At 42.0% G+C, this 14087-nt stretch overlaps 1 protein-coding gene across 2 annotated transcripts; it reads left to right on the top strand.

The window, feature by feature from the left end:
* Positions 1-2471: 2471 nt before the first annotated feature.
* NIPAL1 (NIPA like domain containing 1) lies at positions 2472-10451 on the top strand. Of its 2 annotated transcripts, none has more exons than XM_015862358.2 (6): positions 2472-2581; positions 6095-6358; positions 6890-6946; positions 7431-7521; positions 7850-8010; positions 8785-10451. In XM_015862358.2, exons 2-6 carry the CDS (start codon positions 6112-6114, stop codon positions 9387-9389), a joined length of 1161 nt encoding a protein of 386 aa, XP_015717844.1. In that variant the 5' UTR covers positions 2472-2581; positions 6095-6111; the 3' UTR covers positions 9390-10451. The 2 variants fall into 2 exon arrangements, with proteins under 2 accessions (XP_015717844.1, XP_015717843.1); XM_015862357.2 differs by lacking the exon at positions 2472-2581 and adding an exon at positions 2670-4673.
* The last annotated feature ends 3636 nt before the right edge of the window (positions 10452-14087 follow it).

The following is a 14087-nucleotide window of genomic DNA, read 5'->3' as shown; positions in this document are numbered from 1 at the left end:
TCTGACACCTTACCTGGAAGTGCCCAAGACCAGGTTTGATGGTGCCCTGGACAACCTGAGCTGATGGGTGGCAGCCCTACCCACAGCTGGGGGTTGGAACTGGGTGGGCTTTAAGATCCAGCCCAAGCACTTCTATAATTCTATGATGCAATTTATATTTCAACAGAGGAATAAGCATATCTCAGATTAAATATTTTATTCCTTAATTAAAAATACTTCAACACTCATCATCTACTGAAGGAGTTGGATGGTAGAGAAATATACCTACAGAAGTATTAACCACATCATTCCTCAGTATTCTAGGGACCACAGTGAACGCCAGAACCACAGTGAGCTCTCTGCAGAATCATCGGCTGAGCTGCTTGCAAAGATCAACTCTTAGCATGCTCCAGTTGCTGTGCAGGAAGCTGGGAACATGACACACAACAGAGCCAGAAACGTGAACCCTCCAAGCTGACTGGTGGGAGGGGACTCAAAGTAAATACAGGAGCTGAAGATGTGTACCCATTCAATGCATAGCATGCTTGTGTTGTATGAGAAGATGAAGTTTGCTCTCACATTTTCAGATTATGCTTTTAGATGTCAATATAACTGCTTCAAATAATATTTAGAAATATTGATCTCTTGTAGCAGTAATCTGTTTTAGAAACAATGAAGCTGAGAATAAAGTTGAGAAATCACATTATTTCTACAAGGCAGCCCCCTCATGGCTCAGGCCATGTTCCATAGTATTTCCTACAGCAGTGTAGACATTGTAAAGATAAAGAGGAGAGGTCCCTAAATGCATGCAGCACTGCTTATATTAAAAAATAAATGCAGAAATAAATTAATAATAATCATAATAATAACAATAATAATAATAATAATAATAAATAATCAGACTAAGACTTCCAAATAGATCTCTCAGTCTAACCCAAATACCATGCGACCAAGGCTTGGAACTCCGAGTTGTTATGAAACCATGTTTTGCCACCTTGCACCAGCATTAATAAACTTTGTAATACCAAAGATCACTGACTTAGGAACAGTGCTACGAAGCATGGCTGCAACCCAGCAGCAAGTCCCTGCCATGCTCTGGATCTGTGCTCTATTTGCAGCTCAGTTTGCATCCAGCTTGTGGTCCGTGTGCCTGCTCCAGGTCCTGATTATCCCAGGTAGCAAGGAGACACCTCTAGGTTAGTGCAGAATAACATACATTGTGGAAATGTATTTCATATAACCATGCTAAAAACATGGGCTTCATCTTCTGCCTTGAAACTACTGATTGAGTAATAAGGCTAATTGCTTCTATTCAGCCACACCTGAGCAAACAGCTCCAGAATCTGCCACCTGCCTATGGGACAAGAGCAGCACGGGCAGCACATTGCATGCTTTGTGTAGCTGCACGCTCAAAATGCTCACCTCTCCTCCCAGAAGTGAACGGGAGCAAAGTTAAATTAGAAATTCACCAAATCATTTGAGTTGGGAGGGACCATTAAAGATCATCTATCCCAGCTCCTCCACAATTGACAGGAACACTTACAGCTCAGTCAGGTGCTCAGAGCCCCATCCAGCCTGACCTTGAATGTCTCTAGGGACGGGGCTTCCACCAGTTCTCTGGGCAAGCCATCCTTATTGTAAAAAAATTCGTCCTTATTTTCAATATGAATCTCCCCTTTTCTGGTTTGAAACCATTTCCTCTTGTCCTACTACAACAGACCACAGCAGAATCACAGAATCACAGAATGACCCGGGTTGGAAGGGACCTCAAGGATCATGTAGTTCCAACCCCCCTGCCTGGCAGGGCCACCAAACATACACCTTTACTAGATCAGGTTGCCCAGGGCCCCGTCCAACCTGGCCTTGAACACCTCCAAGGACGGGGCATCCACAACCTCCCTGGGCAGCCTGTTCCAGGACCTAACCACTCTTCTAGTAAAGAACTTCCCCCTAACATCCAACCTAAATCTTCCCTCTTTTAACTTAAAACCATTTCCCCGTGTCCTGCTATTGTCAGCCCTTTCGTCAGACCATGAACTCTTCCCTGGATGTGCTCCGATACGCAGGTCTATGCCACCCCCGTACTTAGGACCCCACATCTGAATGCAATGCTCCGAGAGAGCAGAGGGGCAGGATCACCTCCCTCGACCTACTGGCCACACTTCGCCCAGGTTACGGTCGGCTTTTTGGGCTGCGAGGGCACACTGCTGTAGCAGAAATGAGAGAGCTGGCCGTATGCAGCACCGGGACGGGCAGCCATCAGTCCGGCCGCGAGAAACCCCGGCCCCGCAAACGACGGCCACGGCACGACGGGCGTCCCACGGTCCGCCTCCGTCGGGGCGGGACGGACAAGGGACAGACAAGGGACAGACAAGGGCCGGGCTGTGCCGCTGCCGCCGGCTCCTGCCCGCTGCGGGGCCGGCACGGGGCGCGATCGGTCAGTGCTGCGCGGGGGGTGCGCGGCTTCGGGACCACCGCGTTGCGCCGAGCTCTGAACAGGAGGCGGCTCGTAAGCAGGAAGCTCCGCTGCCATGAACATCTCTCCCCCCAGCACGGGGCTGCCGCGATGACCGCTGCTTTCCTCCGCCGCGACGTCGCGCAGGTGTTGGCCGGGGGGGTGTAGCGCTGGGAGGGCTCCTGCCGGGGGTGGGCGGTGTGAGCGGGGGGCGAGGAGCGGCCGTGTGCTGAAATGGTGATAATAATTCGCATGTTTGACTTTCGGGAGCGGCTTTGTAGCTGTAAACTCGCTTTTCAGCTTCTTTTGTGTGTTTCTGTGCCGGGAAGCTGTAGACCCCGCAGTCAGAGTTTAGTAGGGATGGACACGGCAGTCGCTGGTTTCTATGGGGCTGTGACACTGCAGAAGGTTACACGGGATATGAGCAGTGTGGCTGAACCCTGCCTGCCTGCTGCTTGTCGTCAGATGGTGCTCAGGTGGATGAGGAAAATCTCACTGGGAAAACAGTCAAAGGTGAAGCGGTGTGTCCGCCTCCAGTTGTGGATGGTTTCCTGTTGCTATCAGCCTTGAGTCAGAGCTCCCAGCGTTTATTTCTGAAGGAGCGGCCCTGGTGACAGTTTCATATTGACATTTGGGAGTGGGGAGGAGAAACCGGCTTAGCTACAGCAACCAGGTACTGTGTGAACCGTAGGAGCCCTCCCTTCTTTGGGACCCCATCGACTCCTGCAGCCCTTCCAGGCATTCCTTAAGCTGTTTGCAATGGGCCGCAAAGCTGCAGTACCTCCTGCATCAGCCTCCTCCATCACCTCTCCCTCCATTCTTTGAGCTGCAGAATACTATCGTTCTTTATGCAAGTGGAACAAATGATAATAAGTAATAAACCGTGGTCACAGCTGCTCAAAGTGACACCCTTCAGCTGGTAGATGGGACACACTGAAGGTCCAGGCTCTCTTTGTAAATGTGAGCTGTTATTGGGTTTCAGAAAAGAGTGGCTAGTGATGTTCTGCAGGTGTCATGATGGAATTGTCACAATTGGGTGTCATACGGTCTGACGGGGAACAGAAAGCTAAAGAACAAGTAGTGGATCATATAGAAGGCGATGAGCTGCCATTCTTCTACAAGTTCATCATTCACCAAAAAAATAAGTGAGAAAAGTGTTGTTTTCTTCCCTGTAAAAACACAACACACTGGCACAAAAACACATTTACAACCTTGGGCAGCCAAAAGGCCATACTTACGAAGCGTTTTTGTGCTTTCTTTTAATTAAAGGCCATAGCTGCTGCTGCCTCTAACACAAGGCCTGCAGTAGCCAAGCGGTGTTACAGCCTTTGCCAGTCCTGTTCAGCATCATTGTAAGAAGTTAAGCAATGCACTCAGTGCTTCGTTCCTTTTTTCTCTCTGTCTTTTATTAAATACTATTTACTATGCAGCTTTTCCTTCGATCCGAGTACCTCTAAGAAACAAAACTAAAGCCGCGTTACTTTGCAGATGGCAAAAACACTGTAATGTTTTTGGATTCTCCTTTCCTGGAGGATTTTTTATAGAGAATCCATAGAGACTGTATGAGAGCAACTGGCCATATAGCCACCTTTTCTTGGTATACATTTCTTTGCCAGATGGCAGCTGAGAAATCCAAAACCTTTCTGGGACTTCTGGCAGAGGAGCAGCTCTGGCCACACTGCAGACATTTAGGCAATCTTCAGTGTTCCACAGAGGTGACCCTGCCATTGCAGGAGCAGGTGATGTAATTTAGGTCATGTTGTGTTTGCGCTGTGTGCAGTGATGACACATCTATAAACAGCTGTGTGGGAAATCCTGACTGTCAGAATACATCAACCCTAACCTGACACTGAGTTGTTGCTTTTTTTTAACTGATGTAAAAGACACTCAAACTGTCAGGGAAACTCTATTGTTTAAATAGAACAGCTCACCCAGTTCATGTATCAGATTTTCTTTGTTTTCCTTGTTCATCTACAAGTATTTGCTGCAGAGCAGCTAACGCCTCTCATAAAACGCATTCAACTCACTCTATGACAAAACAGATTGAATAGCTTTGCTTTTGAGCCTTCACAAGCCCACAGTAAATGGGAACAGATCCACAAAGGAGTGCTCAGCAGGGCATGCTGCAGCACTGAAGTAGGCTGGCAGGCAGTAGGACTCGAAGTAAGGGAGCAGGAGAGGGGAGCAATGAGCAGGCAGGAGGACATGACCCAGGAGCTTTCCAAACTGAGGAACTATGGTAATACTTCACACTAATACTTTAGTATTTATAAATGTTTTCCGATACAGATGCAAATTTATATTTCTTATTCCTGTTTCTTTTCTTCTTATCCTGTTTCTTTTGGATTATTCAGTTGCAACTTCTAGAAATGGTATGATTTCAGAACAGTAGTATCTTCATGCTATGCATTAATGTATTCTAAATGCAATATACAGGCATACTCATCCTGTGCACCTTTTTTATAAAGAAGTCTGGCTAAGCAATTCAAAACGACTTCTATTAGGTCGAAACTCTCTTGACAAACAAGGAAATATAACTGAAAATCAAGTGGAATCTTACAGCAGTGTGTTTGCAGCACCATGTGGCACAGGACTCCCTAGAGCAGGCATTCATTCTTCAGTCCTTGCTTGCAAATGGTGGTATCTCCTAGTGTTGGTGTCAGCACACTCAGCTGCAGATGAAGACAGGCTGTCAAACTTCATACCATTTCTAATTCTTTTGATATTTTACGTTTTCCATCCTGAGCAGTATTTGGTGAATTATCCAAGGTTAATTATTGTTAATTGTGTTATGAAGTACTTCTGACTCAACATTAATACTTCTATAGCTTAGGTAGGAGAAGACACAGAGGCACATCCTTTTCTACCAAATATCCAAATGTTTTTTCCATTGAAAAAAGAAAAAGTACATTGCTGATGGTGCCATTAAGCGGGATGATTCCTTCATGTGTCATTTAATTACAGGGAAAAAACAGAAACAAAATGATTTGTTACATCCAATGTTTTCTGTGAATTACAATGGACTAAGCTTTTGTACTTACTTTAAACTATATAACTGCTGATACGTATTTTAGCAATAAAACCTTTCATTCCAAAACAGGCTGTCCTCAAAAGCTGTTCCAACCTTATTGTATGATCCCCACTGTGTAGGTGCTTTATGAACAAGAAACTGAATTTTCTGCCTAACCTGCTGTGTTGTAGCATTGCTGTCCCTCTGGTGCTCCCCAGTGCAAAATAATTCCTCCTTTTGTTCTTCTCTTTTCACATGGATTTGGCTGTGGGTTTGTGATTCGGAGATGTTGTCTCTGCACAAAACAGAACACTTTATTTTGAGGTTTCAGGTTAACATTTCAGTATTTCAAGTTGAATTTTGCACTGAAGGTAATACCTGATTGCTGCATTCCTTGGTATCGTTGTAATTGCTTGACTGAGCCTATGTAGTGAGAAAATCTCTATATAAAGTAAGGCATGCACCTGTGAATTAGAGGAATGTGTGGTGGTCCTGGGACAGAACTAAATATGTTGTATGGATTTTGTGCTGGCACTCCAGGAACTATCTGCAGGGCCAGAAGGGACATGGAAAAGAGTGAGCAGCACAGGGTCAGGCGCCTTCAGAGTTGTACCTGGCAGGTGAATAGCTCTCCCTGCTTCCTCTCTCAGGTGCTGTGTTTGGGCTTATGCCATCACATCTACCAGGCCTGGGGCAAGGCCTTCAGCAGGGCCAAACCTCTCCTTCTCTCCTCACCCCTATGGACGGGACTTTCAATGAAACAAACCCGAGGCCATCTACACCTGTCGGAAGCCAGTACCAACTCTACATTGGCCTGGCTCTGGCGGTCAGTTCCAGCATCTTCATTGGATCCAGCTTCATCCTGAAGAAGAAGGGTCTCCTGAAGTTGGCTGCCAAAGGAGCAACCCGTGCTGGTAAGCAGTGCTCCTGCTGGGAATGGCTTGATGGTTTCAATACCAGTCATGCTAGCACTGACATACAATTCCTCCCTGACAGCAGTCAGGTACCAAGTGAAGTTCTCTCTTCGTCCTAATCTTCAAAAAATCTATATCTCTATCATTTTTCCTTAATTTTTCTGCCTCTTTTGAGATAGGAAGTCATGAAAATATCTCCCTCACTTTTAAAAGCAAAAACTGCAATGAGCTATAGAAGTACTTATTACAAGAGTTTCTACAGTTAGTACAAGTAATCTTCCATTGGTGGCAGCAGATGTAGAACTAGAAACATGTCAAGAGCTTTAAACTCCTCCTCAGACCAATCTGATAATTGCCTTTATGACATTTACATGTACAGTGTTAGCAGTTATTCTTTTGTTTGTTGCATTTATTACAAAATCTGTTATTCCAGAGAACTGAGTACTGTTTTTCAATTGAGGCTGTGCTTTTTTTGTTAAAATAAGGTGATTTCTCTCATCTAAAGTGAGATTTTTTTTTTCCCACTTCCAGGACAGGGTGGATATTCTTACTTGAAGGAATGGCTTTGGTGGGCTGGACTACTTTCAAGTAAGTCACCCTTTTATCTCCCAACTATATATAAATGCTACATAAAACAGTTCATTTTTAACAAATTCATTTTCTAATTTTTCACTTACCTCAGTTAAAACAAATACCTTTGCGATCACCTTTATGACTGAAACCCTTCTGGCATCTCATATCAACTATTTTCTTTGTTCTTTAGGGTTCTTTGCAGAACAGCAGCCTCTTCTTTATTATCTAGTCAGAAGCAACGTGGTTGAATCTGTCCAGCTTCTATACATTGTCACTGTTCCTTGCAGGAAGGTGTAGTCAGTGCAGAGCTGTTCTGCTAGTGCCTGCCTTCAGCTCTGTCATCATAGTCATACTGCAGCACACAATACTTATATATTTATATATATACATATACGTGTGTATATGTATATATATATACACATATATACTTATATACGCATATAACTTTCTCCCGTTCTTGTTTCCATAGTGTTCATCCAAATGTTCTTTTTTTCTGCAGTGGGACTGGGAGAAGCTGCAAACTTTGCTGCCTATGCCTTTGCACCAGCAACCTTAGTTACTCCTTTGGGTGCCCTGAGTGTTCTCATAAGGTTAGTGCAAATTGGAGGCAAAGTGGTCATTCACTGTCTGAGGGGAAAATTATGTCTTTGGTTAAAAGCAGATAATTTTAATAAAAAAACTGAAGGGCAATTGCAGATAAGAAAGGCTTGTTGTTCCTCAGTGCGAGGATCCCTTGATTATTTAGATATTAATCTCCTGGGTGGAGGGAATGACCTTTGTTGTGCAAAGCTCCTTGTAATTTGGTTGTTTCGAGCATGTTTCCCCTGTATCCAAACTCAAGAGTCTTCAAGTTATTCATATTACAAAGTCTCATATGGCTGGTGGACCCGAACCTTTTATTTCTGTTTTGTCAAACAGTGCTATATTGTCATCCTACTTTCTGAAAGAGAAGCTGAATATTCATGGCAAGTTGGGCTGTATTCTGAGTGTTTTGGGTTCAACAGTCATGGTTATTCATGCCCCAGAAGAGGAGGAGATCACCTCGCTGGATGAGATGGAAATAAAACTGCAAGATCCAGGTCTGTACACTTAACCTGACACACATCATGGCAGACATGACAGATTTTGATGTGTTCTCACTTCACTGGATCTGTTGATGAGTGAGTGGATTGAAATAACTAATCTGAAGGTCCTGGCTGCAGAGCTTCCTTGAAGTGATTGTGCCAGAAACCCAGAATCCCTTAACACATGCACGAGTACATATGGCTTCTGCATACATACCGTATTTCCCAAAGATGCGGGCTTGAAAGCAGTTTGCCTTACATGGCTTCTTGCAGATTATTTGAGTAAGAAATAATGCACCAATTCTTCCTACCTTCCAGCCCATTGAGGAGCTCTAAGGCTCTATAAACCATGTTACCTCCACTTAAAATAAATCACAGCTTTAAATAAGGTTACTTTCAACCAGTTCTTAAATTACTTCATTTGAAATGCTGTTCAATTCTAAGTCTACCTTGCTCTAAGTAAGCAAACAAATATCCTTGATGATAGCCCCGGATTACACTTCATAGGGTTTGTTTGAGAACCCTATGTTTGAGAAGTAGAAGAATTTCATATGGAGGAGTGTAGCATAGGACAAAATGGGCTAAATTCAAGTTAGTTCATAAGTCAGCTCATAATTTAAAAGCTCATACAAAGTTAAATATATAGTTGGCATTTTAAGTACAATGCATGTATTTTGTGTTTATTTCAATGCAATGTGTCTGCTTCAGTTCTTAAAGAAACTGAAGTTTAACAACTTCTAGCATGTGTTTGAATGTAGTCTGATATTTCATCTTTCCTCTTTCATACAGCGTTTGTTGCATTTGCTGTTCTCCTAATGTCTGTCGCCCTCGTGCTGATATTCATTGTGGCTCCACGGAGAGGTCAAACAAATATACTGATCTACATTTTAATTTGCTCACTCATTGGTGCTTTCTCCGTCTCATCTGTCAAAGGCCTGGGCATTGCCATTAAAGAAATGCTGGAGTGGAAGCCGGTTTATCGACATCCCCTGGTTTATGTTTTGGTGGGAATCCTATTGCTTTCAGTCAGCACCCAGATTAATTATCTCAACAAAGCACTGGACACATTTAACACATCTCTAGTGACACCTATTTATTACGTGTGTTTCACCATGACAGTGGTGACATGCTCCGTCATCCTGTTCAAGGAATGGAGTAGCATGGATCTGGATGACATTATTGGGACTCTCAGTGGATTCTGCTGTATAATAATAGGAATTTTTCTATTACATGCTTTCAAAAATACTGATATCACCTGGAGTCAGCTGATGTCCAGTGTTACAAAAGAATCATCATTACCGCACTGCGAGTATGAAACCTCTCACACTTTACTGGAGAGCATGGAAGACCCAGCTGTGGTGTATGGGGAGGACAATGTTTTATTCAGCCAATGAAACTCTCAAGGGACAGTTCCTCATCCCACTGTCGTGAATTGCAGACTCACTTGTATCTATCTACTGGACCACTCTGACAGTGCTATCCTCTGGAATACTGCCTGTAAAGGCACACTCCTCTGTATGCCAGCTGTTGGTAATAATGAATTAATAATTATTATGTTCAATAATTGACATGAGGGACAGAAACCTGATGGTTATATGTCAAGCAGTGAACAAGTTTGTCTAATTTTTATGAAGCATCTCCTATTGGAGAATTTTAGCAAGAAAGGATTTTTTTCCATATCTTGGGTCGTTCCGGGTGAGCTCAGAACTCTTGCCAGAGCTTTAAGCAAGAGAGCTGGATTATTAAAAATGACTTTTAATCAGCTGAGATTCATATGCCGAGCAGAACATCTTCTTAAAACAGGCTGCATAATGTGCAAGCTCACAGTTTATCTGTAGGAACAAAATGGTTGCTACAACATGCAGCATGCTTGCGCCAAGTTAAACTCGATGCCAAAGCCATGTACTTCCTTTCTGAAAGGAAAGTTGTAAATTACAACTTTCTTACTTGTAAATTATTTTTCATTTATTTTAGTGGGGATTTAGAAGCTATCAAAACCTGAGAAGTGTGTCTAGGGATACTTGCTTGAAGTTATTTCTAAACTGCAAGCATCTTTCTTTTCAACTTGAACAGGTTTGTAATTGACATATGTACAGGAGGAAGTAGTAATTATACCAATCACCTAGATGTTATTTCTAATCCTTGATTAGATGAAGCAGGAATTCTGTATTTCCTACCGTACCTCCTTGTCTACTTTTATATAAAAATAACATCTTCTAGGAAAATGATGTTATTTTCTTGTAATGTCAGAAAATCCAAGTTAATGCTTATTTCTGTGGTGTACAAGAACTCTAAAATGTTACAAAGTAAATTACTATCTTTTGTATAGAAGCTTTTGCTAGAAGAGGTATTATTTTTGGAAGTGTTCATATTTAGCAAATGATTTGGAAGAATTTTAATTTTTACTGAAATTTTGCTACTATTTTTCTCGTAATAAATTATACATGGATTACCTATTAAATGACTGGTGTTTTGTAAGCATGGCGGAAAAAAGAGAGTAATTCACATTTACAATCAGCAATAAAAGTGGTTTTAGCATCACATCCTGTGCACACGCACAGATTCAAGAGGAAGAAGGTCTCTTCTGAAGTCCCTGTGCAGTTAATGTGAATCTGGCTACATCATGACCTTCTTTTAGTAGCTTTGCCTTCTGATTTTTTTCTGATAGGAGAGCAAATCTTAGAAAAGCCAGCTGTGAGACTACCTCTAACTAAAAAGCCTGTAATATTCAGATGAAGATGAAGGGCAGAGTATGTGGTGACCAAGAGGTTTAGGTGTCTCCTATGGAGTGACTCAGGTTGTTTGGATGTGTTATTTTCACTCTTAGGTTCTGCAGAAAGCATCAGCAAGGAGCATTTAATACTGATGATAATATTAGGTGCCGTAAGACAAGGATTTTGAGGGACAAGATTGGCAGGCAAATGAAATGCCTTCCCCTTCTAAAGTAGGGAAGGAAAACCAAAGCTGAATATTAGAGAGTTTTTTATTGTGCTCACGTCTTTATGGACAGCCTTTCCGTAAATATTCAGATTTTCCAGGCAGCAAAATGGAAGCTATTTCTTAAAGTAATCTGAAGTTTTTGGGAAGAAGGTAGAATGGTTAACAAATGGAACAAATAAAACCTTAGAGGCAATACATCACTAAGCAAATTGGGGCTTTTAAAATGCGGAAATAAAATCATCTTGGTAGTTACTCATTGTTACCATAACTCAGGACAAACAAGCAATTAAATTAATTACACAGCTGTGCTGATCAGATGTAGGTAAATCAAGAAGACTCAAATAGGTTACATGATCTGCAGGGAATTTGGAAGATCATTATTCTGTGTAAGAACCTGCCTTCCCAGCCACACTTAAAACAGCCATGCCCCAGTCAGGTTTGCTCCCCAAGAATTCTCATTCAGAACTTAAATTTCTTTTCTCACAATGGCTGTAGCCTGGAGTTCTACCTTTAATTGTATACTCATGGCAAACGTCATTCTCTTACTATTTAAATTCCAGCAAATCCAAACTGGCAAATGTTGTAGGAAACTTTAAGTGTTTTTCCCATAACTGACTCCTTTTTGTCAAGTTTCTAAGCTGGACAAGGAGGTAGACAGAAGCGAGGCTGGGTGATGCATGAGGTGTGGCACTTGGGTTCATTTGCTACCTTCTTATGAAACTTCACTGTGTAGGGGTGGGGAGGGAAAGCTGCTCTCAAAAACAAAGACACTGTACAGAAACTTGACCAGACTTGTAACACACAAGTAATTACTTGCCAGGAGTACTTTTGAGAATGAAAGTCATCTCACACTCTGGAAATACATTCCACTTTGTCAGCAATTCAGCTTTTGATAGAAAAGAGGTACATCCTAAGGGGCTGCTGCACAGAAGCTTGGACAGCAGCCTTTTTTTCTCTCTCACCAATGATACCAGTTGGCTGTTAAGTCTGTCTTCTGATGTTTGATGAGGAAACAGTGACCAAATTTTTGCCATTGCTAAGCGCTCTTAACAGCCTTAGAGAGATACTGTGCTTCTTTTCAATCTTTACTGCTCTTTTAGTAGAACTATTTGGTTTTGAAAGTCCCCTAAGAACATCATATCCAACCAACCGCCCATAAGTACGAACCATGCCCCTTAGTGCCACATCCACACATCTCTTTCGTACCTCCAAGGACAGAGACTCCACCACTTCTCTAGGCAAGTCATTGCAATACCTAATCACCCTCCCCATTATTAAATACTTCCTGATAACCAATCTAAACCTCCCCTGGCACAGCTTGAAACCATTTCCTCACATCCTATCACTTGTCACCTGAGAAAAGAGACTGGCATTCTTCTCACTGCAACCTCCTTTCAGGTAGTTGTAGACAGCCACAAAGCCTCCTTTCAGCCTTCTATTCTCCAGACCAAACAGCCTCATCTGCTCCTCATCTGCTCCTCAGATGCTCCTCAGAAAATCCTTATTTTCTACCAAACATTTCTTCTGAAACACTCAAAGGTTTATTAGGAAAAAGAAGAAAAAAACAGCTAGCAGACACATATGCCTCTGTTGTCAATGGCATGGGCGATTCTCACTGTTCACCTATTCTCCTTTCTCCACAAGCCTGGGGTTTGAGGTACACGAGGAGCCACCACAAGGACTAAGGTGCCCTATTGGTTTTTATATGTGGGTGTAGCTTCTCGGGTAAGTAAACATGCCCTACACACCCAACCTTCGTTCTGCCAGACCTTTCTTCTTACTGATTAAACACTGATTCCACTGACTCTGAAGCACATGATAGTGCTTTTTAATTTATTTACTGTCAGCCTTGTGATATAAGCTATTAAATTCGTCTGCGTCAGAGTGCTGAAATCAGCCCACTCGTAATTTGTCCCGCCTCCAGAAAGGTGAAATTCTGAAGCTGAAGTAATGGTAGGCAAGTATTACTTTCCATCTGAGACCAGTGAATGTCAAAGATACATGCTCACCATGGGACAACTCACCAGTACAAACAAAAGCAGGGTGCTTCAAGAACGTGAACTTACCAGAGCCCCTTTTTTATTGCATGGTACTGTGGTATTACATATTAACTTGCAGTAATACATGTAGCAAAACCAGTTTTACGAGAGCATTCAGAAAATATTCCTCTTAGATTATTAAAAGTCCCTGAGTGCATTTAAATTTCAGATAGAGTTTGAATTTTTTTGTAGAGCATCATCAGCTCAGTATTGTGCTTATGTAATACAGGCATAAACTTGTAGTGAGCTCAAAGCAGAGGACTAAATTGTATAGGCTTATATGCAGTTAGACATCTGGGATGGAACTGAATGCACACAAATAAGTCAGTTATAAAAGTAAACAGAGCCATAGGTTGGTGGCAATTCTTACAGCAGATTACATAAATGGATGAGAATATCATGTTTCACTTGAGCAGAAGGAAGTGCATGAAGTTACTCCCAAATAGAGTTAAGCACTCCCTTCCCCAAGGGTTGGTAACTATAGGAATGATATTGCAGTAAAAAGTGAACTAAATAAAGCCACAAATTTGGCCCAGAGATGCCATCACCTTCTGGAAATCCAAAACTTGGAATGATTGGTTGTACTGTTACAGTTACTTTTAAAATGCAGAAATGAAAAAGCTAATTTCTTCAGACATCCATCATTCTTCATCTATTGGCTTTGGCGTATTTTGTCTATGATATGTTATAAAATGAAAGATGATGTGGTTATGTGTTAATAATTCATAACGCAACCGCATTTTTAAACAACTATATTATATACTTACTTGTATATAACTTATACTATACTTATTTGTAATGACTTGACTGTTCTCTGTACTGAAAAATCACCAAATTCATCTGTCTTTCCTGTAATACATTTTCCTTGACCAAAATTAAGAATTAGAAGTTAATAAGTTAAGAAGTTAATAATAAGCTAACAGATACAATTACAGAAATGGGGCAAGTCAGGTCTCTCAGACTCTACTTGAGCTAAACTAACACAAAACACTTTGTTTTACGGCCAGCTTTCAGCTTTTCTTTGTTCTCCACTCTAGGTACTTGCAGGAAGAGGACTAAGAAAAGCACGGACATTTGAGTGTGCTGCAGCAAGCAAGGAATGGAAGACAATGA

This window comes from Coturnix japonica, chromosome 4 (genome assembly GCF_001577835.2).
Source record: "Coturnix japonica isolate 7356 chromosome 4, Coturnix japonica 2.1, whole genome shotgun sequence".
NCBI classification, from domain to species: Eukaryota; Metazoa; Chordata; class Aves; order Galliformes; family Phasianidae; genus Coturnix; species Coturnix japonica.
The sequence above is the reverse complement of the archived record's forward strand: the minus strand, read 5'-3'. Positions and strand labels throughout refer to the sequence as shown.